Consider the following 25,899-nt stretch of genomic DNA (forward strand, 5'->3'; position numbering starts at 1 on the left):
TTTCAGTCCAGCATTTTGTTCATTAATTGAAGACTTCCGCCAGACTGGCTTCAAACTGGGATCCTCCTGAGTAGCTGGGATTATAAGCATGAGCCATCAGTGCCTGGACTTCTATAAACACTTATTCTAGAACCACACAAGGGAATTCCTCCTAATACATTTGAAGTAAGTGCACTTAATACTCCCTGTCCCTTTGCATAGAATGTTTATTCTTTATGTGTGATAATCTCTTTTTCAAGAAAATCAAAAAGAGGGAGTATAACTTTAATACATCATTAGTTTAGGCAATTAATTTTTTTTAAGTGAAAGACAGCAAAGCCCATACAAAATTTGGAGACATGGGAACATTCAAATTTCAGCCACGGGTAATTCTCTAGAGACAGATCTTGTATTTCTATGCACTGTCATTTAGATAGGATATCCTCCTTCCCTACCCATACTCTCTGGCAGAGACAAAGCAAGGGATTCCAATTGCTCTGTATTAAGCATCTTATTGCATGGGCTAGGGGTGTGGTTTAGCACATTCATGTTCCTGGGTCTAGTCCTCAGTCTACAGCTTTTGGACATCCCATACCTAGCAATTCTGACATGCCTGCATGCCGAAAAGTTTGCTTCATTTTTGTTTGTGCTGATACGTGGGCTTGAACTCAGAGCCTAGGCACTCTTAGGTTTTTCACTCAAGGCTGACACTCTACCGCTTGAGCCACAACTCTACTCCTGGCTTTTTGATGGTTATTTAGGGATAAGAAGCTCACAGACTTTCCTGCCCAGGCTGGCTCTGAACTGCAATCTTCAGAATTTCAGCTTCCTGAGTAGCTAGGATTACAGGCATAAGCTGCTGGCACATGGCTGATGAAAGAATTTTATGTGACAGAGGATGTTGGAAAGAATATCCATTGTCTCCCCATTCTCCCTAATACTGATTATACTATTTAACTACGTTCAGGAATCAGGGAACAAGTAGAGGATGAAGAGAAATAACCTCCTCAGGTTACTCCTCTATCTTCACTCCTATCCTAAATGCAGGACAGGGTCTTTCAAGTCTCTCAGATCCTTTTCTCTTATCAAAGGTGTTCAAGATAGTTCTATTCTTTCTCAACAACATCCAGTGGAAAAATAATAAAGGCTTTGGTGTGCAGCAGCAGCAGTAAGAAAATGGGAAGATAGGAAAGTGGAGGAGCTCAGGAAATTCCCACTCTGCTGTTTCATTAGAGACAAAGGTTCCACATTGCTGCCAGAAATGGGATTGCCAGCAACAACAGCTTCCCTGATACGGTGGCTGCTACTCCAGCAGATTTGAGTATGAGGTTACAAAGGTCTTCCTGGCAGCAGCTGTACTGGATCTCAGACTCTCCTATTCGTCTGGAAATGAAGTCAAAAGTACAATCCCTCAATGCCCAACAGTTGCGATAGATGCGGGGCCCTGTGGAGAGACACACAAGGGGTAAGAAATCACATGGGGAAAGTTCTGTGCCTCCATGGCCTTTTCATTCTACCTCTTAGAACTTATCCTGTGGAAGGAGAAAGGTCTAGGCAAGAAGAGTCAGCCAGGTGATCATGAAAAGATGTGATGACATACCTCTAAATCCATAAGACCAAAGTTTCATTAGAGCCAGGAGAGAGAGAGAGAGAGAGAGAGAGAGAGTGTGTGTGTGTGTGTGTGTGAGATCTTCTTTACTCACTTAGTATCCTTTCCAGCTATCTTCCCAGACACCCCTTTCTCATTTATCACCCATCATCATCATCATCTTAGATACAGATTGCATAAATGAGAAAAAACATGCAATAGATTGGCTTTTTGAGCTTAGTATATCTTGTTCAATATGATCTCCAATTTGGCTAATTAATTAATTAATTAATAGGCACTGTCTCTTAGCTGTTTTACTAAAGGCTGGCATTCTAGTACTTGAGCTACAGTTTCATTTCCCATTTTTCAGTGGTTAGTTGCAGATAAAAAAAATCTCAATGGACTTTCATGCCTGGGCTAGGCTTTGAACCAGGATCCTCAGATCTTAGCCTCCTGAGTAGCTAGGATTAGAAGTGTGAGCCACTGGTGCCTAGCTCCACATCGTTTTGAAAGAAGTGGTTCAAGTCTACCTACACCAACAGTCTGTGACTGCCTTCATGCGTCCCTAAATGTGGCCCTCATTCACAATACCATCACAGAATGGCTACTTTGTCATTGCCATCAAAGGCTCCTTTCAAGATTCTTAAGTATATTTAGCATAGTTTATACTACGGGAAGGCCAGTAAATGATCACTGAATTAGCAATGAACACCTCCCTTTCTTCTAGACTTCATGTAACACTATCATACTCATTCTCTCTTCCAACTGACCCTAAGGGATCACAGAGGTTAAGCATTCCCATTCTACATAAAGCGGAGGGAAAATGTGTCTCAAGTGATTTCCCCTTGTGCATCTGAATCAAGTGCTCTGCACTCTGCCTCTTCCAGGCTAACCTGATTCAGAGCTAGAGGAGGATTTAGATGTTCTGTTAATATCAGCTGTAAGGCCAGAATACCCGAAGTCACCCCTTGATATCCACAGAGGACTGTCTTCAGGACCTGTGGACACCCAAATCTGAGGTCCCTTAAATGCTATGGCATTTGTATGCAACCTATATATATTCTCCTGTATCAACAGTTGTTAGGTTGAAGCCCACAGATAAGGAGGGCTAATAACTGTCATCAAAGTGGCTGGGCCATCTTACATGACTAGGAGTAAGAAGTGATGGTTCCTGTTGTGTCACATCTTCACCAGCAGCTAATGTCAGTGTTCTGGGTTTTAGTCATCTTGAAAGGGCTGCTTCATGGTTGTTTACATTAACTTTTTTTTAAAAGCTTAACAATTCAGATATGTAACCACAAAATGTGAGAGCTGGAAAGACGATCTAGACTTAGGTCTAGTACCCAGCATACACATTTCAGGGATAATGCATGGGTGAGATGGTAGAACTGATGTCAGGACGCCTCACTGCTACTCTGATCCTCACTCATTCAACAGCTCCATCTCCACGATTGGAAATTATACTCTGCACTGAGTCGTCTCAGAGAGACAGATGAGCAAGAACAACAACAAAAGCCAGGTACCAGTGGCTCATATCTGTAATCCTAGCTACTCAGGAGGCTGAGAGCTGAGGATCGTGATTTGAAGTGTGCTTGGGCAGAAAAGTCCCCATAAGACTCATCTCCAATGAACTACCAGAAAACTGGAAGTACAGCTGTGGCTTAAAGTGGTAGAGTGCTAGCCTTGAGTAAAAGAACTCAAGGACAGTACCCAGGCAGGTCCTGACTTTAAGCCCCCAACTCTCTCACACACACAAAAAACAAAACAAAACTACCTGTGTCTACCAACTCATACACACAATCAGTGATCGAATATTTGTGGAGAAAATTAGTATATCCTGCTGAGCAGCATTAATGTACTTTCTTCATTTGCAGTGAGTTAACAAATGGTTCTTGGTGGAGGGAAGGGACTGTCCCTGCAGAATCAAGAACTTTACATGTAGAGCTTGGAATTTTAGCTGCATTCCAGGAGTTCATAGCAAAATTACCAGATATTCCTGGTTTTTAAACATATTCTAATGGGGCCTTATACATATGAAAGTATTTCTCTGTTCCAGGGAAATGAATCCTCTTTCTTTCAGGTTTTTTCTGAGCCTGTGGGTTTCCCCCAACTCTTGATGAGTTTATCTGACATTTTCACAATTCCTTGATACTGGTACTGGGAAGAATCTATGGTAGGGAGGATAAGAATGAAAACAACCTTGAAGAGGCTTTTCATTTTTATCTCTTAGAAATGTAAGCCAAGGGCTGGGAAGGTGGCTTAGTGGTAGTGTGCTTACCTAGCATGCATGAAGCCCCTGGGTTTGATTCCTCAGTACCACATAAACAGAAAAGGCCAGAAATGGCTTTGGGGCTCAAGTGATTAGAGTACTAGTCTTGAGCAAAAGAAGCTCAATAACAGTACCCAGCCTTGAATTCAAGCCTCAGGCCCCTCTACTGGCAAAAAAAGAAAAAAGTAATGACCAAAAATGTAGGCCTGGGAGTTTTATCTTTATACACAAGACCACCCTTAAGAAACTGGCTTGTCTTACTGGTATTACACATCTATTCAAACTAGTAAAACTGTTGCTGGTTTTTCCTTCCTCTACTATGTGCTAACCTCTATTTTAATAGCAATTATGGAAATGGAGATTGTATTGTATTTTAGGGAATTTGAAAAATGTAGTGTATACCAGCACACCCCAATGCCCACTTCTGAACATTCTGCTCTCTGAGGTCACCTCAACTGGGCACCTGTGGTTGCCTCTCCCAGGATTTCCCTTCCCCTTCAGCCTTGTCTTCTGAGCTTGAGGCCCTTCAGGACTTCAGAAGTACTAGATGCCTCATGGAATGAGACCAAGATAAGAGTCATTTGAGATAGCCACACAGGTCACAGTCAGAATTTTTTTTATACATGTCCTTTATCTTTACATCCCTAGCCCTCCAGTTCAGGCCCTGGCACACAGAAAGCTCTAAGAAATTTGGGAGACAGAAGAGTGTCACTGTTAAAAACACAAGTTATGCAATCAGATAGCTTTCCATGTTCAAATCCCAAATGAATGACCTGACTAGGATCTATTGTTTAATCAGAGCCTCTAACTTCTTTTTGTTTGTTTGTTTGTTTGGGGTCATATAGGAATAAAAGACTACTGGGAGGTAGGTGAGAAGGACTACATTTTTTTTTTTTTTTGGTCCAGTCCTGGGGCCTGAACTCTGGGCGTGGGCGCTGTCCCTCAGCATTTCAGCTCAAGGCTAGCCCTCTACCAGTTGAGCCGCAGCACCACTTCCGGCTTTTTTCTTTTTGCTTATGTGGTGCTGAGGAATCAAACCCAGGGCCTCAGGCATGCAAGGCAAACGCTCTACCACTGAGGCACCTTCCCAGCCCCAGGACTAGATTTTTTTTTTAATGTACAGAAATGGGCTGAAGGCCTGGCTCAAGTGGTGAAGCATCTGCCTTGCTACCACAAGGCTCTGAGACCAAACTTGAGTATCACACACATACACATACCCTAAAAAAATATGGAATGTGTCCAATATGCAGCTGGAACTTACAAATGGTAGCTATTATTGCATAAAGTTGAACAAGAATTAGAAAGGCCTACATTTCTGAGGTTCTCATCCCTGGTAGCATGTAGGAGGACAGGGGTCAGGGATGCTCTTACCAGATTGTGCAAAGAGACATGCGTCAAGGTTAGATGGACAGGTCATGTTTATATTGCAGTCTGAAACTGGGCTTGGACAGTTGTAGCAGCGGAGGCTAAAACCTAGAATCAGGAAAAAAGCTTATCAGAATGTGTTAAGCATCAACAAAATGAACAAAAGAACCTATTGAACCATAAAATGACTTAATCCCAGGTGGGGAGAACAGAGCTCACTACCTCTGGAAGCACGGGGTCAGCTCTCTTCTTTCCTGGCTGCCTGATGGTCAGTCACCATTACCATGACACAGTAACCATCCCCACTAGGAAGTTCATAGCCAACCAATTACTTCTGAGGAAACAAGTGAACACCCATGGCATCCAGCCTGGGCAAAGAGAAGCTTGGGGTGGAGGTGGGGGTAGAGGAAACAAAACTAGCCACAATGTTCAAGATCTCATAGAATGCCATCTTTGTCTTTGAAATCAGAACACATTTTGGTGACAGCAAGATTATCTGGCTTTGGGATGATTTATGATCCTTGGATTTTGCAAAGAAAAATGAACTCACACCCAGGAAAAGAAAAATCCCCCACAAAAACAGCAAAAGAAATGCTGAAGAAAAGACTGCAGAAAAGAATGGAGGAGGTTTAGGGCCAAGCAGTGGCTCATGTTGGTGATGGCAGAGACAAGGAATAAAGACTTTACCCACAGTGACTGCAATGATTTATCTACAGTGATTGTGTGAGGTTTTCATTCACATTTCTAAAGGATCTGAGTGTTAATATTATTATTATTAATTTGGCTTGGTGCCAGTATGGGGACTTGAACTAGGGGCCTTGAACTCTTGCTTGCTTGTTCTTTTCACTCAATGTTGGTGCTTTGCTACGAGCCACACTTCTGCTTCTGGTGCTTTGCTAGTTAATTGTGGAGATAAGAATCTTTTGGATTTATCTTCCCAGGCTGGCTCAATTCTCAGATCTCAGCCTCCTGAGCATCTAGGATTACAAGTGTGAACCACCAAGTGGTTCCAAGTGTAGGTTTTGGAGCCTGAAGTCTGGTAGAAAGAAAGGCCTCAGGCCTGAACATAGGTGCCGGGCTCCTTGTTGTACCTTCATCCTGTCTTTCTAGGTACAAAATCCAAACCAGCAGAAGACCTATTGATTTGGGAAGGTTGTAGATTAGCCCCTTGAAACATCAATATAACTCCCTGCCCACATTGTTTTCAGTTGGCAAGGGAGATGCCTGGAGAGATGAAGTGACCTTCCAAGTAGATCCAGCTTTATATTAAGGGATAGAGCCAGGGCCAGCCCCAGCCTGTGGGCAGGGATGCTGTCAGGCAGATCTGCTTGTTCACCCATGGGTCAGCATTAGCCATCCCTGAGCAGGAGGGGAGCACAATAAAAGGAACAAGTACCCTTTTTCTCTCCAGTCCCTTCCATGTGCCAGGTCTGTGTACATACTTATGAAGAAAAAGAAAGAATGGGGGAAGTGGAGGTTGTCCTAGGCTACTTGAGGGTCAGTTTTTGAAAAAAAAAAAAAAAAAAAAGCACTCATTAAGAGTGATTGGAATCAAGGCCCATGTTTAGAACTTCTGTGGAACAGAAATAATCCATAGCTAACATATTCATTTAGTGTTCCAGTGTACTGTGTACCCAGGTACTAACTAAGCTATTCATAGAATTTTTTTTAACTTGGATTTGAACTTACTTCTATACCAACTGAGCCATGCTCCAGCCCTTTATGCTTTACTTTTCAAATAGGATTCTGCGGGGTTTTTTTGCCTCCATTTATTGAAGTGGGCTCTTATTAACTTTTTGCCCAGCTGGCCTCGAGTCATGATCTTGTCAATCTCTGCCTCCTGAGTAGCCAGGATTACAAATGTGAATCACTACATACTGGCCTCTTTGTAGAATTATGTGGTGGGGTCAAGGAACTCAATCCCCATTTTGCAAGAGAAAATGAGAATGTTAACTAGCATGTCCATGGACGTATTGCTACTATATGATGGAAGTGAAATTCATACCCAGACTGTTAGTTCTAAAACTCAGGTTTGGTTTAACCAAGATAGCTTTTTAACTGCCTTGAATGGGGAAGAGAAGGAAACAGTACATATTGTGGGTGTAAACTGAAGTCAAAGACAAGGAATGCGTTCGTAGATGATGATATTCTGGCTCCTAAGTGGGGTGTAGTACCTGAACCACCAGTTCCTGGGTGTCCTTTCCCAGGTTCAAGGAAGAAACTGTAAGTGTTAAATGTCATTTTCTGCCTATGAGATGTTTCTGTCTAGGGCACACTGGCCTGTCATGGAAATCCCCCCAGAGGCCCCTCAGAGTTCTAGGCAGCAGCAAAGGAGGTCTCTTATGTGCACACACAGGTCCATGCTTCACATTTCAATTCTCTGGGACCCAAGTGCCCCGCCCCAGACCTTTCACAGAGTAGCAGACTTCCAGAAACAAGAAGTGATGAGTTTTGCAATTACAGGAATATGCAGTAGAGAATGGAGAAAACACAGGCGGACAACACTACAGCCTACTCTGACTAGAATGCACAGAAGGTAGGCAAGGAGTCATGATTTAGTATTTTCTTTTCAAAAAGAGAAAGAGGCCAGGTGCCAATGGCTCATGCCTATAATCCTAGCTACTTGGGGGCTGAGATCTGAGAGCTAAGAATGGTAACTGGAAGTCAACTTAGGCATACAAATCCAGGAGACTTTTATCTCTAATTAAACAGCAAAAAGATGGAGATGTGATTCAAACGGTAGAGCACTAGTAGTGATTAAAAAAAAAAGTCGTGAGAGAGAGAGAGAGAGAGAGAGAGAGAGAATGGGGGGAGGGAGGAGAGTTCAAGTGTGTTCTTGTGGGGCTTGAACTCTGGGCCTGAGCACTGTTCCTGAGTTCTTCAGCTCAAGGCTAGCATTCTACCACTTGAGCCACAGTGCTATTTCCTGTTTTTGCTGTTTATGTGGTGCTGAGGAATTGAACCCAGGGCCTCATGCATGCAAGGCAAGCACTCTACCACTGAGCCACCTTCCCAATCCTGCTCATTGTATTTCTAATTCTTTCCTGTTTGCTTCTCTACTATCCCCCATTCAAATAAAATTAGTCAGTAGCAACCAGGATGCTGTAACCACATCACACAAGCAGAATAAATCTGGAAGCAAAGCAAGTCATCTGGTGACCAAGACTTAGACAACTTCCTGTAGAAACCTGAGGAACGATGCCCAGAAAAATGTGGGCATGGGAGGGGTGGCCCACGGGAAGGGTGGCCCGAAGCAGAGATGAAACACAGGAACACTGGCGCCAAGCTGGGCTCACATTTTGGCATTCCATTTCTGGACACTCCTTTAGAAGTTATTTAATTTTTTTGTGACCTTAGTCTTGTGATCTCTACTGATTCCATTAGATTGGCACAGTGATTCAGTGTTATAAGCCTTCGTGTCTTTAGCTGCTACTGCCTCCCCTATGAGCATCACTGCAGCACAGGAGAAGCTATTGGGCAGAAGGACAGAGCTCAGAAGACTGAGTGCAGCGGGCCTGTCTAAGGGTAGCATCCACTGGATTCCCCAGGCCATAATGGGTATGATTGGGTCATACCCAAGCTCCTGCCCTGTGCATAGAGCAGCCCTGTAATTCAAGATGACCTCAAGGTGTCCCACTGAGGACACAGAAATGTTACACAACCCTGGGCCTAGAACACACTGGAAGCAAAAGAACCAAAGCAAGGACTAAAAAAGGGACTGGGGCAGAAACTGAAGTCAGTGGCAACAGCTTAGTCTCCCAGGTCCCTCACAGAAAGGAAGCGAATGGCCAAGGCAACTTAGGTAATCCACACCCCTGTCTAGACACTCTGGACCACATACCTGAGTGTGCAAGGACCGCCAGGATGAGCAGGATGCTGAGCAGGCCAAATCCTCCTGTACCTCTCATTGTGTCTGGTCACAAAGCCTGGAAAGAAGGGACAAGAAAAGCTGTCATGGGACGATAATGTGCTTGCTAGTTATGTACAAAATTGAGAGCAGGAGATCAAGAGGGCCTTTGGGAAACTTGGACAGGGGGGCTAACACACACAAAACAAACAGGAAATTTCCAGAGGAGAGTACACTCAGTATGTCTGTGCTAGTCTCTTCCTCCTGCCTGAAGGCCTACTTACTGAAGAAATACACAATCTTTGTGAGGTAGACAACTGAAGCTCACTAGATTTAGCCAGCTTCAGCCCACGGTAGCCACGTACCATTGAATAAACCCAGTTCCTACTGTCTTCCCCATATGGGCTGTGTAGCCCAATGAAGATGAGCTTTGGCACCATTCCCAGCACAACATAGGCAGTCGATAAAATATATTCCGCCCCACCAAAATCTTCAGTATTTTAAGCTGCTGATTGTATTTCTAACTCTTTCCTGCTTCCTGCTCTACCCATGCCCTATCCAAAAAATAAAATAAACCATCAGCAGAGAAAATTAAGAGGAAATTTTAATTAATTAAAATTAATCAATTAAAATTAATTCAAGAGCACCTCCTGCTCTTCTGTCCTCTCTTCTGGGGCTCCCACCCCAGGCCAGGCCACTAAGTGAAGGGGGCCACAGGGGACCTCAGGAAAGCACCAGCACAGGCACCCATAACAAGTGCCACAGGGACATGCCTTACTCACTTTAGGGAAGGAAAGGGAGGCTTGTGGGTAATTTCAATTAGTCTCGTTATACAAATGACTAATGTGCAGTAATAGGTAGCAGGCAAGAAGAAAGCTATAGGCCGAAGCCCTCCTTTCAGCCAATAGCATGGGAGGTTTTGTTTCAAACCTATAAAGTCTCCCATCCCCGCCCTCCACTCCTGTGCCTATCCTGAAATATGGAAGTGAGAGCTTTTGGGAGCCCATAGGCCAGCACCCAGGCCTGACAGACAGTACTGGGGCTGGAGATCAAGTGAGCTAAGTGTCCTCCTCTAGGCTGGGCTTCCAGAGTTCCCTAAGACTACAGGGCCATCTCCCAAATCCGAGAAGTCAAGAGAAATATTGAGGCCTGGGAGAAGTGTGGCCATCCCTTATAAGCAGAGCACACCCACTTTTCTCCTAGCTTCCTACTTGATCTCCATGCTAGGATTCTGGGTAGAGAGGATGATCTGTAGACTCAGGTTAGGGCTCTAGACCACGATGAGGGAGTGAAGCAAGAAGAGGAGGGTGATGACCTGCAGTCTTCCCAAATAACCAGATAGGGTGCTCAGAAACTTTCTGAAAGTTAACGAAAACTTCTGTGCTGGACATAGTAGTTCACGTTTGTAATTCCAGCCACTTGGAAGAAAGAGATAGAGACAATCACAGTTTGAGATCAGCCTGGAAAAAAGTTAGTAAGAACTTATTGTAACAACAACAAGAAAAAAAGCTGGATGTGCTGGCTAATGTGTTTTCCCAACCACACAGAAGAATAAATAGGAGGTTTGCCATCCATCTGGCTCAGGGGAGAAAGACATGAAACATGAGACTCTACATGAAAAATAACTAAAGCCAAAAAGGCTGTGGGTATGGCTCAGGGGTAGCTCCTGAATAACAAATATATGGCCCCGAATTCAAGCTCCAATACTGCCCCCTCCAACACAAAGCTATTCTGTCTGGCATTGCCATCAAAGTAGAAGGAAAGCAGCTTCCTGACTCCTGCTGGGCATTCAAAAGGAGACTTCCCATAGGACAGTCCCGGATGGAAACAACACTGTGATAACACAGTATCTCTTACCCAGAAGGAATCTGTGATGAAGTGTTGAAGTGAATGAGAAAGAACTGGCAGAACAAATCTATGAGCTACAGTACAGACTGCCATGCAAGGAAGGGCACCGGCATCCGAGGCTAGTGTGAAGGCCTCTGAACTGAATCTTTGTGGGCTCTGCTATTTCTTTGCTAGGTATTCCTTTGTGTTGGTATCACTGAGAAATTCTAATGCTAATAGCAAAGAAGAAACTGGGGTGGGGATGAGGGGAAGCCAGTGGGTAGCAGGAGAGAAAGTAAAATAAATCTAAGGAAGTACTCAGCTTTCTGGGTGGGAGAAGAAGCATCAAGTCTTAGCTTCAGCTAAGATTGCCTAGCAGTCGTGGAAGCTGATTCTCCATGGTAAGACTGAGAGCTGAGGATGGTGATTCTGAAACAGCCTGGGCAGACAAATAGGAGACACATCTCTAACCAATCAGCAAAAAGCTGGAAGTGGAGGAATAGTTTAAACGGTACTAGCAACTGTGAGTAGATAAAGCCCAGCAAGAGTGTGAGGCCCTAAATTCAAGTCCTAGTCCCAGAAAAGAAAACAAAAAACCAACTGGGTGTTGGTGGCTCACACTTGTAATCCTAGCTACTTAGGAGGCTGAGATCTGAGGATGGTGGTTCAAAGCTAGCCTGGGCAGGAAAGTCAGTGAGACTCATCTCCAAAGAACCAACAGAAAACTGAAGTGGAGCTGTGGCTCAAAGTGGCAGAATGCTAACCTTGAGTGAAAAGAGCCCAAGGACAGTACCCAGCCAGATTTCAAGATCCACAACTGGCCAAAAAATAAAACAAAAATCCTACAGAAAGTCTAAGATAGCAGAGGAAGGAAGTAACCAGTGTGACAATGCCAAGTTTTGGATCAAAAGACTTTGTTCACCACAACTAACATGAGTTTCTCAGAGTATGTTCATATGGTTGATCGGTTTTTTGTTGTTGGTGTTTTGCAGTCATGGGGCTTGAACCCTGGGGCCTGGGCACTGTCCCTGAGCTCTTCAGCTCAAGGCTACCACTAGAGCCACAGCTCCAATTCCAGTTTTCTAGTGGTTAATTAGAGATAAGAGTCTCTTGGACTTTCCTGCCTGGGCTAGTTTTGAACCACAATCCTCAAATCTCAGCCTCCTGAGTAGCTAGGATTACAGTCATGAGCCACTGGCACCCAGCTTGGTTGATCAGTTTTAAGAAATGAGAGGCAAGTGAGAGTGACTGATACAAGCTCAAGGCTTTATTGAGGGGCAGACCTGCTAGGCTGCTCCAAACAGGAATGTAGACAGCAGCCAGGGAAAGACGTAGGCTGAAGTTAAACAGAAGTTTAGGGGGCAGTCACATGGGTTACATTACATAGACTATGGGAATTCATAGGTAGGGTCTGTTCTGAGAAGAGGTATTATGAAGATGTTACATGGACTACAGGAATTGGGGGGGGGGGGAATCACATTCCAAGAAGGAGTGTAGTGAGACGGTTGCAACTGGGCCTGGATTTTTCTAACAGCAGGGCCTTAATTGACAAACTGACTCAGACCTTAGATAAGGTATTTCGTAAATGCCCTCAAGAACTGTTAGCGAAATGAGCTTCCTTCCCATAGCTTACTACACTTCTTCCCCTCTCAACAGCTTAGCATGCTCCCTTCCTAGGCAACTCTAGGCCCATTTAGTAAAGGCAGTAAATAATCAATTTCCAACCCCTTTACCTTGGGATGGCACTTCTCTGGGGCAGCCACCAACATATAAAGCAACAAGAGCCCCTTGGAGCGACCTTCAGCAGCTGCAAGACCCCTGGACCACTTTATCTACTATTTAGACAGCAGCCATAAATCCTAGTCTGCCGTCATGAAGCCCCTGGCCCTCATGTCCACACCAGGGTCTCCACCTCCTAGCCTCTTCTAGACCTCCTAGACCTCCTAGGTTGTATAGGTCACCTCAGACAGTAGCCGGCGCTTCTTCTCACTTCTCCCTTGTGAGAAGGGGTCTTGCCGTCCCCCTTCCCAGCAATAAACCTTTCTTTGTTCTCTGTACTTGGATGTCTGCGTGGTTTTCTGGCAAAGTCCAAATAATCTAACAAGAATGAACAGCTGGAAGTGGCACTGTGGCTCAAGCGGTAGAGCGCTTGCCTTGAGCTGAAGAGCTCAGGGACAGCGCCCAAGCCCAGAGTTCAAGCCCCACGACTGATCAAAAAAAAAAAAAAAGAATGAACAGCTATTAACTGGGAAAGAGGTAACAGCTGATGCTATGCAAAACAAAAGCAATGTACATATCACCCATGTGGAAGAAATAACTGTATTGCAAAGCTCATAGAACTCATAACTGTTATAGACTATGATAGACAATTTGCTCCATGAAAGTTACAATGTGTTTGTGACTTTAACTAAGCATCACTATCCCACAATACTGTGAAATTTGGGAAATTATGTAATCACTTAATCACAATGAAGAATTTGGAAAAAAAAAAAAAGAACAACCCTAGATCAAGCAAGGAAACTGAGTCAGGAAGTTAACCTCTTACTAGGAACTGAGGAATGCAATAACCTCTTACCTGGAACTGAGGAATGCAATTGTAAAAGTCCTGTTTCGAAAAGTTGATGTTATCGTATTACTACAACTTTGCAGCTTGCACCTGCTCTCGGTTTTTGCCTTCCTAAGCCTAGCTTGTGTCCATGCTCGGGGTCACAGTGTTAGCTCCTGAGTCTACACTGTGTCCCTAGCTGGTCGGCTTCTGCAACACCTCAATAAAAAGCCGCATTGGTGGACTCATTCTCAGACCCCTCAACACAGCAAGATTTATGACTTTTTCTTCCCCATCCATTATGTTTTGCTATCCTTCCCTTAAAAAGTCTATCACAAACCCATGATTACTTTTCTAATCAAAATATCAGGAAAATCTGCACATTATAAATGTTTTCTTTGCAACAGTCATGTACCATTTATCTTTTGGTGAAGTCTGTTTCAAAATTTGAAAAAAAATTTTTTTTAAAAACTACCCTTGTCTAAAAACACCTTCCATGTTTTGAAAAAATGACAAGATGGTATGTGAAATTGGAGCCACCCTTTGTACAACTACTTAATAATAACAACTTTTTTTCTGAAGATGGAAGATGTTCCACAAATGCTGACAATTCTCCACTGAAATCAGACACACCTAGAGAGTGCCAGCAACTCCCTTATCTAAACATACTAGGCCTTGTTGGTGACAACGTACATAATATTGCTGTGGTTCTCACAGATGTTAAGTTCTCACAAAGTATGTACTACTTTCTAGTAATCCTCAGGATAAATAGCATCAAGTCTTTCTCCTTTGAGGATGAGCAGACTGAATAATAGGAAACAGCCCTAAGTCATTGTGCATAAGACCCATAGACTAATACCAATTAGCTTACCCGAACATACCATGGGGGTGACTGAACATATGAAGTTAGCCTTAGTCTTAGGGCAGATTCCATTCTGGGTGACTCATTAGCTTGACTCTAAATTCCTTATTAGGAAAAATCACTTATTCATCACAGGAGTAAAAAAATTAGCCAAGGCTATACAAGTATTACTTAAGAGCAAAAGTTAGTGACAGACAGTTCAATGACAGGAAGATAAGTTGTTGATTGTACAGTTCCATGCTAAAGAGCTAAGCAGCCATGAAGAGAAATAGGTAAGAAGGCTGTTTGCCAGCTACCAAGATAAAAGCCACTGTAAAAACAGCTATAATTCTCAGAGAGACCAACAGTTCATGTTTTCTCTTATGTGTAGAAGCTAAATCTAAAATACACCAGAACATGATAAACTGTACAAGACTCAAGCATTCATACATAGTGAGACTAGAGGAGGATACTCAGGGGAGGAACACAAAGACACAACCACTATGTGGCTCTGATCATATAAAGTAATATTTATCAAATGAGCTTCAAAAAATAACCATAGTTATTATAATCTCATATAATTATCAGCTCACACTGATAATCCTAGCTACCTAGGAGGCTGAGATCTGAGCATCCATGATTTGAAGCAAACCAGCAAAAAGCTGTGTTGGAGCCAGGCACCAGTGGCTCATGCCTGTAATCCTAGCTACTCAGGAGGCTGAGATCTGAGGATCACAGTTCAAAGCCAGCCCGGGCAGGAAAAGTCCTTGAGACTCTTATCTCCAGACTCTTATCTCCAATTAACCACCAGAAAACCAGAAGTGGCGCTGTGGCGGTAGAGCACTAACCTTGAGCTGAAGAGTTGAGGGACAGCACTCAGGCTCAGAGTTCAAGCCCCACAACTGACAAAAAAAAAAAAAAGCTGTGTTGGGAAGTGGTAGAACGCCAGCCTTGAGCAAAAATGCCAAGTGAGAGTGAGAGTGTGAGGTACTGAGTTCGAGCCCCAGTAGTGCACATATGCACATGTACACTCACACACATAGAGATATATGTCCTGGGCTCAGACATGGAAATGTTTTTAATTAAGATACCACATTTCTGATTGTTTTTCTCTTATATAAGGACAGTAAAAGAATAGCTGTGGAAGCGAGGACACATGGTGAAGGAACCAGAGCTATCTGAAAAAGTGTACCTGAGACATTTAATGTTTTCAAATAGTAGGAAGGTTATATACAGAGGGAGGAGGGTTTGTTTTTTTAATTCCTATGCAATTTCCAGAGACAGAAGAGGATCTGTGGAGCACCCTAGACTTCCTAGTCAATGCTACTAGCCATCTTCTAACTGCTCCATTACAGGCCATTTGGTGACAGCACATCTGGGAAGCTATTTCCTTGTCAAGATGACAATGCTCCCTAGCAGGTGGAAATGCCCAGACAGCAGAGACAGCAGAGATGCTACAAAAAAGATTCCTGCAGATGACAAAAGAAAACCACAAGATCACTCTCAAACATGAACCAACCTGACAAGCTTCTTATTTTTTGGAGAGCCAGTGTGATCTTACTGAGATAAATTAACAACAGCAAAAGCAAGATTTTACGAGTCAATTTTCTGAGTTTTATAAACTCAGTAAACACTTTGATTTATCTACAGACAATATAATACAGCTCACAAACCAGACCTTGTGAGAACATTTTTGACAATTTTCCCTTCCCTCAAGACGTGATTAAAAAAATGTTGATTTCCCACTTCCCCTTCTGTGAACTGGTCCCTTGTGGTTAGGAATATTAGAACTGTCTCTCAGCCAGGTGCTTTTTCCCTAGATGGTTTTGCTTCAGAGAAGTAAAGTAACTGTCTTCTCCACCCTTCCACTAGAGCTACTAACAACTTCTTTCCCACAGCGTCAAGTGTGACAACCCCACCCTACCCCGCCCTGCCTAGCCTGCCAAGTCCTATCAAGCCATGCCCCACCCTGCCCTGCCCTGCCCAGCTTTTCTAAATGGGCCATCTAAATACTTCGTTGAAATTTGTCTTCGAGGTAAAGAAGAGTCCTTGGGGTCAGGCTAGCTTCCCCTTACATTATTCCCTCTTTACCTCTCCAATCCCTCACCCCCAAATTACTGACTCTTTACTCCAAAGGTAGGTTCTGAAAGGGGGGAAAAAAAAAAGAAAAAAAGGAAGAGGCCGACTGTGGGAGAGAGGGATAAAAAAAAACAACTATCTTTCTGAATGTCCATACCACCACCACCACCAACAGAATTTGGAAAGAATCTGAAGCAATTTCCCAAACCAGCACTGTTTCTTACTATGAGATTCAGTCAGGTTGTTACAATCTTTTATTTTGCATGTCTGGTTTTGTGCTGGTACTGGGGCTTGATCTCAGAGCCTGGGTGCTGTTCCTGAGTGTTTTCACTGAAGGCTAAATACTACTACTTGATCCACAGTTCCACTTTCCACATTTTAGTGAATTGGCAATAATAATGTCATGGACTTCCCTGCCATGGCTGGCTGGGTACCTCAATCCTCAGATCTCAGCTTCCTGAGTTGCTTGGATTACAGGCTTTGAGATACTAGCACCTGGTTCTGACTGAGTCGTTAAAGCATCTTTCTAATTTAATAATTCCTATTCAAGTCAAGCACCAAAGTTGGATAGCTGTTTCTAGAAGACAGTACCATCCACCTAAGTAAGATACAAGGGGAAGCTAAAAAGCTAATATTGATTTTTTTTTAAATCAAGTTGCTGAAAACATCTTAGGTAGCAAGTATTTTGGATATTTGGGGAGAAATTGGAGTGTGAGCCTATAATCCATTGTCCTAAATAGGAAAACAAAAATATGGTTCTGTCTATCCATAACTCAATCCTCCCAAACATCAATTAAAATAGATGAATATAATCATATATATATATATAATGTTATAGTGTATATTACATAGAATGTATACATTATTATGCTATATATAATATGTTGTAACATTTTACACATATTCTATGTAAATATAATTAATGTTCCACACACATATATAGAATGCATAAATAACTCAGGAAAACTTGATCAGAAAGCACTTAGCACATGAAATATTATTTAATAGTGGCATTCTTGAGGAACTTCCTGGTGGGTATACTCAGCCTTGACCCCTACACCTCCCTACCATCCCAACAGTAGTAATTTATGAGCCCACTGGAAGCAGGTACGCAGCAGGCACCAGGCTATGTAAAGGAGAAGCTGAACAATGCCTCTCAATTTCACTGGGCATCTGAGTGATCTGAAGCCTGAGCTTCACTGGGTTACACTGGCACTGTACTTTTATTTTTTGAGACAAGGTCTGGCTTTGCATCATAGGCTAGCCTGGGGAACTCATTATGTAACCCAGGCTGGCTTTGAACTCGTGATCCTCTTACCTTTGCCTCCTAAGGGTTGGGATTACATGCCAACAAGACTACTTTAGATGGGTGGAGGGGTGAAAGCATCTTTCCCAGCAGGTCTGTAAAAGGAGCTGTTAGTGCTAATGAAATAATTAGGAGTATCTTCTATTGTTCAGAGTTCCGATGATTACACCACTGCAACATGTCACCAAAGGTAAGCCTTGTTTCTGTGCTAACATCTATGTAGTGAGGGTCAGATTCTATGCTAGGTGCTCCTGACATAGGAAAGAAGTTAAGCCTTAAAACAATACTATAAAGTCAACGTCTCTGTTTTTCATTAGCAGAAGAAACAGGTTGGAGAATCAGTTTACAAAGCAACTAACTGCCTTGGGCAGAACAATGCCTCTGTCTCCCACAAGAGGGTCATACTTTATTTCAGGATCCTGTTGATACAAGCAGCCTTTCATGACAAGTGAAACAGTCTAAAATTACAGAGATTATTCTGGATTATCCATTTGGCCTTCCCTATTACACTGGGTCCTTAAAAGGAAGAAGGGAGAGGCAGGGACCTGAAAGGTGAGACAAACCCATATCACTATTTTTGAAGACAGGAGATTGAACCAAGAAATAAATACAAGTGGCTTCTAGAACCTAAGAATGGTCCTTAACTGATATCTCACAAGGAAACTAGAGCCCGTAATATTTGGTGACATATAAATGTCATATGTGTGTCATAGTGTGTCATTAAATATTAATATGGTAGGCTATTGAATAGAAATATAGTGAATGTATGTGTGTTATGAAATAATATTAAATGTTAAGCTGCAAAATTAGGAGTTAGAAGTATGGAATGGGTAGATAAAGACACACACAGGAAGCTGGGTGCCAGTGGCTCACACTGTAATCCTAGCTACTCAGGAGGCTGATATCTGAGGACTGCAGTTCAAAGCCAGCTCGGGCAGGAAAGTCCATGAAAATCTTTTTTTTTTTTTTTTGGGTCCAGTCGTGAGGCCTGAACTCTGGGCCTAGGCGCTGTCCCTCAGCTCTTCAGCTCAAGGCTAGCGCTCTACCACTTGAGCTACAGCGCCACTTCTGGCTTTTTTTCTTTTTGCTGGTGCTGAGGAATCGAACCCAGGACCTCATGCATGCAAGGCAAGCACTCTACCACTGAGCCACCTTCCCAGGCCCCCATGAAAATCTTATCCCCAATAAACCACTAGAAAACCGAAAGTGGCACTGTAGCTCAAGTGTAGAGTACTAGCCTTGAGCTGAAGAGCTGAGGGACAGCGCCCAGGCCGAGTTCAGGCCCCATGACCGACCAAAAAAAAAAGACACACCCAGGGAGCCTGCAGAGTAAGCACCAAAGCCCTTATCGATCACCACTCAGCCAGAGGCAAGCCAACTCAGACCTTATCGATCACCAGACTGGATTGGAAACGAAGCCCTCACCAAGGCAACCCTGGTAATCAGACATAGCCAGAAATGAAGGGCCAGCCTAAAACAGCAGAGACCTGGTGAGGTGGCCTCCCGGAGCGAGGCGACTCCACCCTCCGCTGCAGCCTGCCCTGGCAAGGAGGCTGCATCTCCCTCCATCGACTCCTCTCAACCTCTGGACCTCCAGACCAAGTGACAGCCACGTGAGCTTAGTCAAATCAAACATTAAGTTGGTTATTCCTATGGATGGTATTTGAAGTGCTTAACTAAATTAAGTGAGCCTATTAAGTCTAAGGATGTTACTATAAATATGTGAACTCAGTACGGGCGTGGTCCTTCAGTCACAAGGACTGTGTGCTGCCAGTGCCTGAATGAGCCTGGACTCAGAGCTTCAAAGAGAATTTTTCCAGTAGTGTTTCCATGGGATTCAAACATACCTGTGAGCATAAAGTTACTGTTTGAAGCCGACGAACTTCAAGGTTAAACATATCCTTAAAAACAAAACCTTAATATCTTCATTTTATGGGAGATCAATGGAGGCACGAGGATGAAATTACCTGTCCAAAGGCAACAGGATGGTGGAAAAGCCACCCGGGATGTTTGGTGACATATAAATGGCTTAACATAATCCAGTGTAAGCAGTGTGTGAGGGCCTGGTGTCCTAAACCCCTTTGCACCTGCTGTAGCAAGTATGCAACACAATTTAGAGCAACAGCTGCATCAGCAAGTAGAAAACCCCACCATCACAATGAAGAGCCCCTCCCAGCCACCCAAGGCCGTGGGGTCAGTGACAACCAACCCAGAACTCTCAAGAGCACACAGATCTGCCAGTTTTCCCTGCCAAAGCCTCTCTGAAACTTGTTCTAGGGATCCGAGTCCCTGGCTGTCTGAAGAAACCCTGTCCTCTAGACACTTCCACCCTAAAGTCCCTCTGACCAAAGCTTTTTCTCTTTTTTCTGTATTTAAAAGTTTCTCTTTTCCAGACCACTGGGTAAAATGGGATATTTTCCCTTGGAGCAACGTTTGTCAAAACTTCTATCCCTGGATATGTTTGGTTTTTCATATGGGATCTCATTCTTAGCCTGCCAGGCCTAAATGAGAAATGATCATCCCATTGTCTCCACATTTGTCAGTAACCTCCCTCCCTCCTTCCCCACCTCCCCCACCCCGACTCACTACCCCCGCGGCTGAGGTTTGTGTGTCTTCTCAGATCTTCTGAACTGGAACAAACGTGGTCCCCAGTTCACATCCGGAACGCCTGAATAATTAACGGTTCTCCTCATTACCAGTTCTCTTTACTTGGAACCATGTCATTTCACCCTGACAGCTGCTGCTGTATGAAGCAGGGCCCCTTATTTTGCTCATGAGAAAATGAGATTAAACGGTGTTACTGCTATTTAACAGTGGCGCGCCTGAACATCATGAGACAATAAAAGGCATATGTAAAAACGACATATTTAAAGCGTATTTAAAAGCTGACCTTCAGACTCTAAGGAGACTAAGGCCCAAGCTGACCCAAAGAAATAAAGCTGTTCCTAATTTAGGCCCAGATCTATGCGATGATCACATGGCGCTTAACCCGTGGGGTTCTGGCGCGACGTCTTCGCCTACACCCGAGGCGTTCCCCTGGAGATCCCGGTGCGGGCAGGAGCGCGGGGCGCGAGGAGCGGGTGCCCCAGCATGGAGAACCGAAAGGCCGCAGCACACAAGCGAACGGAGCGCGCTGGCTCCGGGCCCCCGCGCAGCTGCCAGCCTGCGGCCCGGCTCGGTCCCACCCGGCCGCCCTGCTAGGCCTGTCAGGCTCGCGATGACAATAGGTTGGGGCGCCCCGGCTAGGGAAGCCTGGGGTACCCTGGAGCCCCCGCGCGCGCGTCCGAAGCCGCCTCCCGCACTCGGATCTTACCTGCGCCTACCACCGATCGGGCCGCCGGCACCTGCGTCACTGGTGCGCTGAGTCCCGCGGACTGGTTCCGCTCCCGAGGCCGCCGAGGCTCCGCCCACCAGAGGAGGAGCTCCGGCCCGGCCCGGCCCGGCCGCGCCCGAGGTCTCCCAGGGACTTGGTCCAGACCCGGTTCGGGTTCCCTCCGACTGCTCCGGAGCCAGGATCGGTTTACCACCCCTCATCACCCCCAGAAGCCTCCTCTAGATTCTTTCCTTTCCGAAAGCAAAAACAGCAGGAGGTAGCAAGACTGCGGATTCCCTCCACTTTAAAGAAAAAAAAAATTACGTTAAAATGTTTCCTAAAGCCCGTGTTACGTTCCCACGTCGTCCGTCTGTCCAGTCCTGCGGCCCCGCGGCGGCCGGACACTTCCTTCCCACCCTCAGGTCCAGATACCCTTCGGCCATAGCTGAACCCAAGACGAACTGTTTCTGCATTTAAAGCTTTGTGGTTGGCTGGGACAGGAACTACCACCTAGAACGCTGTACTAGCAGGGCCCGGTGGCTACCCAGGAGATCTGGGGATCACGGTTCAAAGCCAGCCCAGGCAGGAAAGTCTGTGAGATTTTTTTTTTCTCCAGTTAACCATCAAAAGGCCGGAAATGGGGCTGTGTAGTTCAAGTAGGGCCACACTTGAACGAAAAAGCTAAGGGGATAGTGCCCCAGTTCAAGTCCCAGTACCAGAACAGCAGCGACAACAAAAGTGGAGAAGATAAGAATCGTTGCTGAAAAAGACAACAGGGGTCTCCCCTCCCTTTTTTTTTGTTGGTCGTGAGGCTTGAACTCTGGGCCTGGGCACTGTCCCTCAGCTCTTCAGCTCAAGGCTAGCGCTCTACCACTTGAGCCACAGCGCCACTTTTCTGTTTATGTGGTGCTGAGAAATTGAACCCAGGGCCGCATGCATGCGAAGCAAGCACTGTACCACTGAGCCACCTTCCCAGCCCAGGGGTCCCTTTTTTAACGCATCTTTAACCAAATGCAAGATAATATAAACTCCTCCATTCATTCCCCCTCAGTCTTGCCCTAAGAACATGTGGCCACCACCTGTAGGCCTAGTAAGTACCATGTGAACCTCTCAGTGCTGATTTTCACAAGTTCACTAACAGCCCATGGCTGGGTTGGAGTTCTTCAGTTTTTCAATGGTGTCATTGTTAAAACAGCACAATTAATCCTGTGTGTTATACACTGAGTGTTTAAAAAATGTGAAGCGCCTTTCATCTGTGAGGCCTATAAATTCTTCTAGCCCTCAAATTTGCAATAAAAGCAAATGAAGGAGCTACTATAGACTTTTCCTCCTACTTAACTTCATGTGTGCCCAGCTAAGAAGCAACCAACAAAGGCCATTCCATGGGCAGAAGGACATCCTTTTTTTTTTTTTTAAAGTGGCACAAATACGTATGTGTCATATTTCAAAATACTTTCAAATGGAAGTTATTCACTGTGTTATTAATGATCTATGGTTTTGGTAAGTATATTTCTGGAAAATATACTTAATAGTAATTTCTCTTGCATGTTAAAAAACCAACCAAACAACAAAAAAGCCACCAAAAGTACCAGTTGTGGAGGCTTACACTTGTCATTCCAGTACTTGGAAAGCAGATATAACAAGGATAGTGGATCAAGGCCAGCCCAGTCAACCAATAAGTGGGGCACAGTAGCATGTATACCTGATATTCCAGCTATGCAGGAGGCCATAGCTAGGAGGATAGGGGCGTGAGGCCAGCCTAGGGCAAAACCAAAACAGAACAAAAAAGCAAATATGAGACTCTTTAGACCAAAACACAAACCTGAAAAACAACTAAAGTACAAAAAGAAGACGTCAGGTGGCAGAGCAGCTGCTAGGCAGAGGCTCTGAGTTTAAACTTCAATTCTGCCAAAAACAAAGCAACAAAAATCATATAAACATACTGAGACAGGTTAGAACGAGCTGACAGAAACCAGAAAACATCTAAATATAAACCAGAGTAAGCAACTAAAAGAAATCAGATAAAAATTTTAGAAAGGAATTATTACTACTGTTTGAATTCAGGCTTTCATTCTTGTTAGGCAGACACCATCACTTAAGCCACCCCAGCATGATCTAAGTATTTTATACATAAGTAAAATGCGTACCATCGTGGATACTTGTTTGGGAATTGTTCTTGTCAGAGTGACTTTTGCTTCCCCTTTTGCTTCTTCATACCTAAATGATTAAGATGTTAAGACACTGAAGACCAGATGCATGGCTTACATGATAGACCACTTGCCTGGCAGGTGCAAAATTTTGGGTTTATTTCCCAGCACTAGGGAAACTACACACACACACACACACACACACACACACACACACCCCACTATACATTTTTATACTATATAATTCTAAAAATTGTATTAAAGCAGTAAAAGTTAAATGAATCCTTTTAAGAAAATATATTCATCCACCACATCCCAACCCCACCACTGTTTTTTGTTTTTGGCCAGTCCTCTGGCTTAAACTCTGGACTTGGGTGCTTCCCCTGGGCTCCTTTTGCTCAAGGCTAGCATGCTACTACTTGAGCCACAGCTCCACTTTTTGGTTTTCTGGTGGTTAATTGGAGATGAGTCGCACAGACTTTGCTGCCTGGGCTGGCTTTGAACAGCAATCCTCAGATCTCAGCTTCCAGAGTAGCTAGGATTACAGGCGTGAACTACCACTGCCCAGCTATCCCTTTTTTTTTTGTGCTGGTACTTGAGTTTTAATTTGGGGCCTGGATACTATCTCCGTGCTTTATTGCTTAACACTGGCACTCTCTGTCATTTCCAGCTTTTTGCTGGTTAATTGAAAGCATGAGTCTCACACTTTCCTGCCTGGGCTGGTGTTGAACAATCCTCAGTTCTCAGCCTGCTGAGTAGCTAGAATTATAGGCTTGAGCCCAACAAGAAACACTTCTTGAATGGTTTAAACCACCCAGAATGGATAGCAAATTCACTATCTTTGTCAGGTGCAGCCTCTTAACATTATACGCAAACTCCGCTTTGGCCATGATTATCATGTTGCTGAGGAAGATACATTTCTGAGTCATCAACTGGGGTCATAAGTAGCTTCTCTGATAGGTACCTCTCATAAATCTTTGCATCTCATTGCCTCTGATGAAGCAGAGCCTTTAAGAGCTTCCAACACTTTGTTCTAGTTCTTAAGGTCATAGCTATAGTGGAATAGCTGTTTGGCAAAACCATCAGAGATTTTCCTTCCACCTTCTGAGTCCTTTTAGTTCCCAGGACATTCAATATATTGCGCCTCTCAGTGGCATATCAGTGAATTTTGCATGTTTAGTAAGTAATAGGAAAATATGAGTTTAAATCCAGCACAAGGGAAAACGGATTCATTCAGGAGATACTATAAATATGAGACGTATGAGGCTGTGGCCAGCATCTATTGTGTATGTGGAAACACTGTTATCCAATGAGTAACTGACAGAAAACAGAAAGAAAAGTAGGAAACCCATTTCAGAACATTTTGATGTGTCAATATATAAGAAAGGGTGTGCCTTCATGCTCGACAACAGCAGCTGCTCAGATCTGAATACTGCTCCCTTCTCCTACCACTTTTCCTACTTGGGGAAAATGGATGGTGGGACACAAGGTTAGGATGACTCTGACTGATCTACCTACTCTAGTGGTGGGCCAAAAAGTATCAACCACACTTTCTATCTGAAGAGCAAAGGCTTATTAATTTATGGGAAATAGGCAATAATACAAAATACAGGATTGAAACCCTAATTTGTTTTAAAAATGTGAGTTCTTGACATTTGAAGGATTTCATTCCAAACCCAATTATATATTCACAAAAAATTGTGTTTTAGGAAAATATCCTTAATCCTAAAATAGACAAAGTGGATAAAAAAGAAACAAAACAAAGAATATTTACAAATTTAGAATCCATGAGACAATGTGAAGAATCTTTCGCTAATGAAAAAACACACTTAAAAATGTAAATAATCTGAAAAGGTCATAGTGTGAGGATTGTTAACTTAAATTCAAGGTCATCATGTTGAAGACTTTAAATTCAAGTTGTAATGAAGAAAACTTTTAGTTAAAAATGTGGTAGTTTCAGTTCACACATAAGATTGTCTAAGAAAAGACAAGCCATAGATTTTGAATTAGTCAATTATATAAAATATTAGGAATTGCTTAATAGATTACCTAATTACAAATTTTATTTCTAAGTAACTCACAACTGTTTTTCCACAGAATCATCTATCCTTGTGTGCCACATTTGAAATCCTTATTCAAAACAATTCCTTTGCCATTTCTATTCTTTTGTAAGTAGAAAATATTTTTTAAACAAATGTCTGTTCCTTAGCTATACTTTTACTGACTCCTGGAAGAGAAAAAATATACTCCCATTTCTCCCATCTACCTCAAAACCATAAAGCAAACGAAAACAACCCAACTCTTAACGTAGTGCCAAGGGCTGAAACAATGCTATTTGCCTGCTATATGCCGAGCAAATTTTCACTATTTACATTATTGAGAAATCTATTTAAGTGACTAGGGACATCCTAGGGCTTTGGTCAACAGAAGGCAGTCTAAAACAGGCGGGAGCAACGGCGCCTGCGAATGGGAACATCAAAGACCCTCCTTTGCCTCTCTTCCTCTTCCTCTGTTTCTTCCATTTCTGGGGAATCCTCCTCCTCCTCTTCCTCCTCCTCTTCTTCTTCTTCCATCTCTTCATATTCATCAGGACCCATTTCCTAAAGAGAAAAACAATCTTTTGATAAGAAGAATGGGGTAACATTGACCAAGATGCAGTGTACTTAAAAACCGATTTGTTGATTTGAAACCCCTTTTTGTACAACTACTAAGGGTAATTAAAAAAAATAGAAAAAAAGAATGTCCAGGAGCTTTTTTTTTTATTAGTAATTTATCTATAACCTAGAATGCATA

General features: G+C 43.5%; 2 protein-coding genes across 2 annotated transcripts in view; both read right to left on the bottom strand.

Moving 5' to 3' along the window:
* Positions 1 to 760: 760 nt before the first annotated feature.
* Cd59 (CD59 molecule, complement regulatory protein) lies at positions 761 to 21,046 on the bottom strand. Its single transcript, XM_013019666.1, has 4 exons — positions 20,960 to 21,046; positions 9,043 to 9,127; positions 5,208 to 5,309; positions 761 to 1,423 (listed from the first exon to the last, which is right to left on the bottom strand). The coding sequence occupies exons 2-4, from the start codon at positions 9,107 to 9,109 to the stop codon at positions 1,209 to 1,211; spliced, it is 384 nt and encodes a 127-aa protein (XP_012875120.1). The 5' UTR covers positions 9,110 to 9,127; positions 20,960 to 21,046; the 3' UTR covers positions 761 to 1,208.
* Positions 21,047 to 25,439: 4,393 nt separating this feature from the next.
* Fbxo3 (F-box protein 3) overlaps positions 25,440 to 25,899 on the bottom strand; it is a 31,147-nt gene continuing 30,687 nt past the window's right edge. The window contains exon 11 of the mRNA XM_013019620.1: positions 25,440 to 25,706. Within this exon, the coding sequence (XP_012875074.1) occupies positions 25,542 to 25,706 (165 nt within the window). The 3' untranslated portion in view covers positions 25,440 to 25,541. The remainder of the gene's footprint in view (positions 25,707 to 25,899) is intronic.

This window comes from Dipodomys ordii, unplaced genomic scaffold, assembly GCF_000151885.1.
Source record: "Dipodomys ordii isolate 6190 unplaced genomic scaffold, Dord_2.0 Scaffold46, whole genome shotgun sequence".
Taxonomy (NCBI): Eukaryota; Metazoa; Chordata; class Mammalia; order Rodentia; family Heteromyidae; genus Dipodomys; species Dipodomys ordii.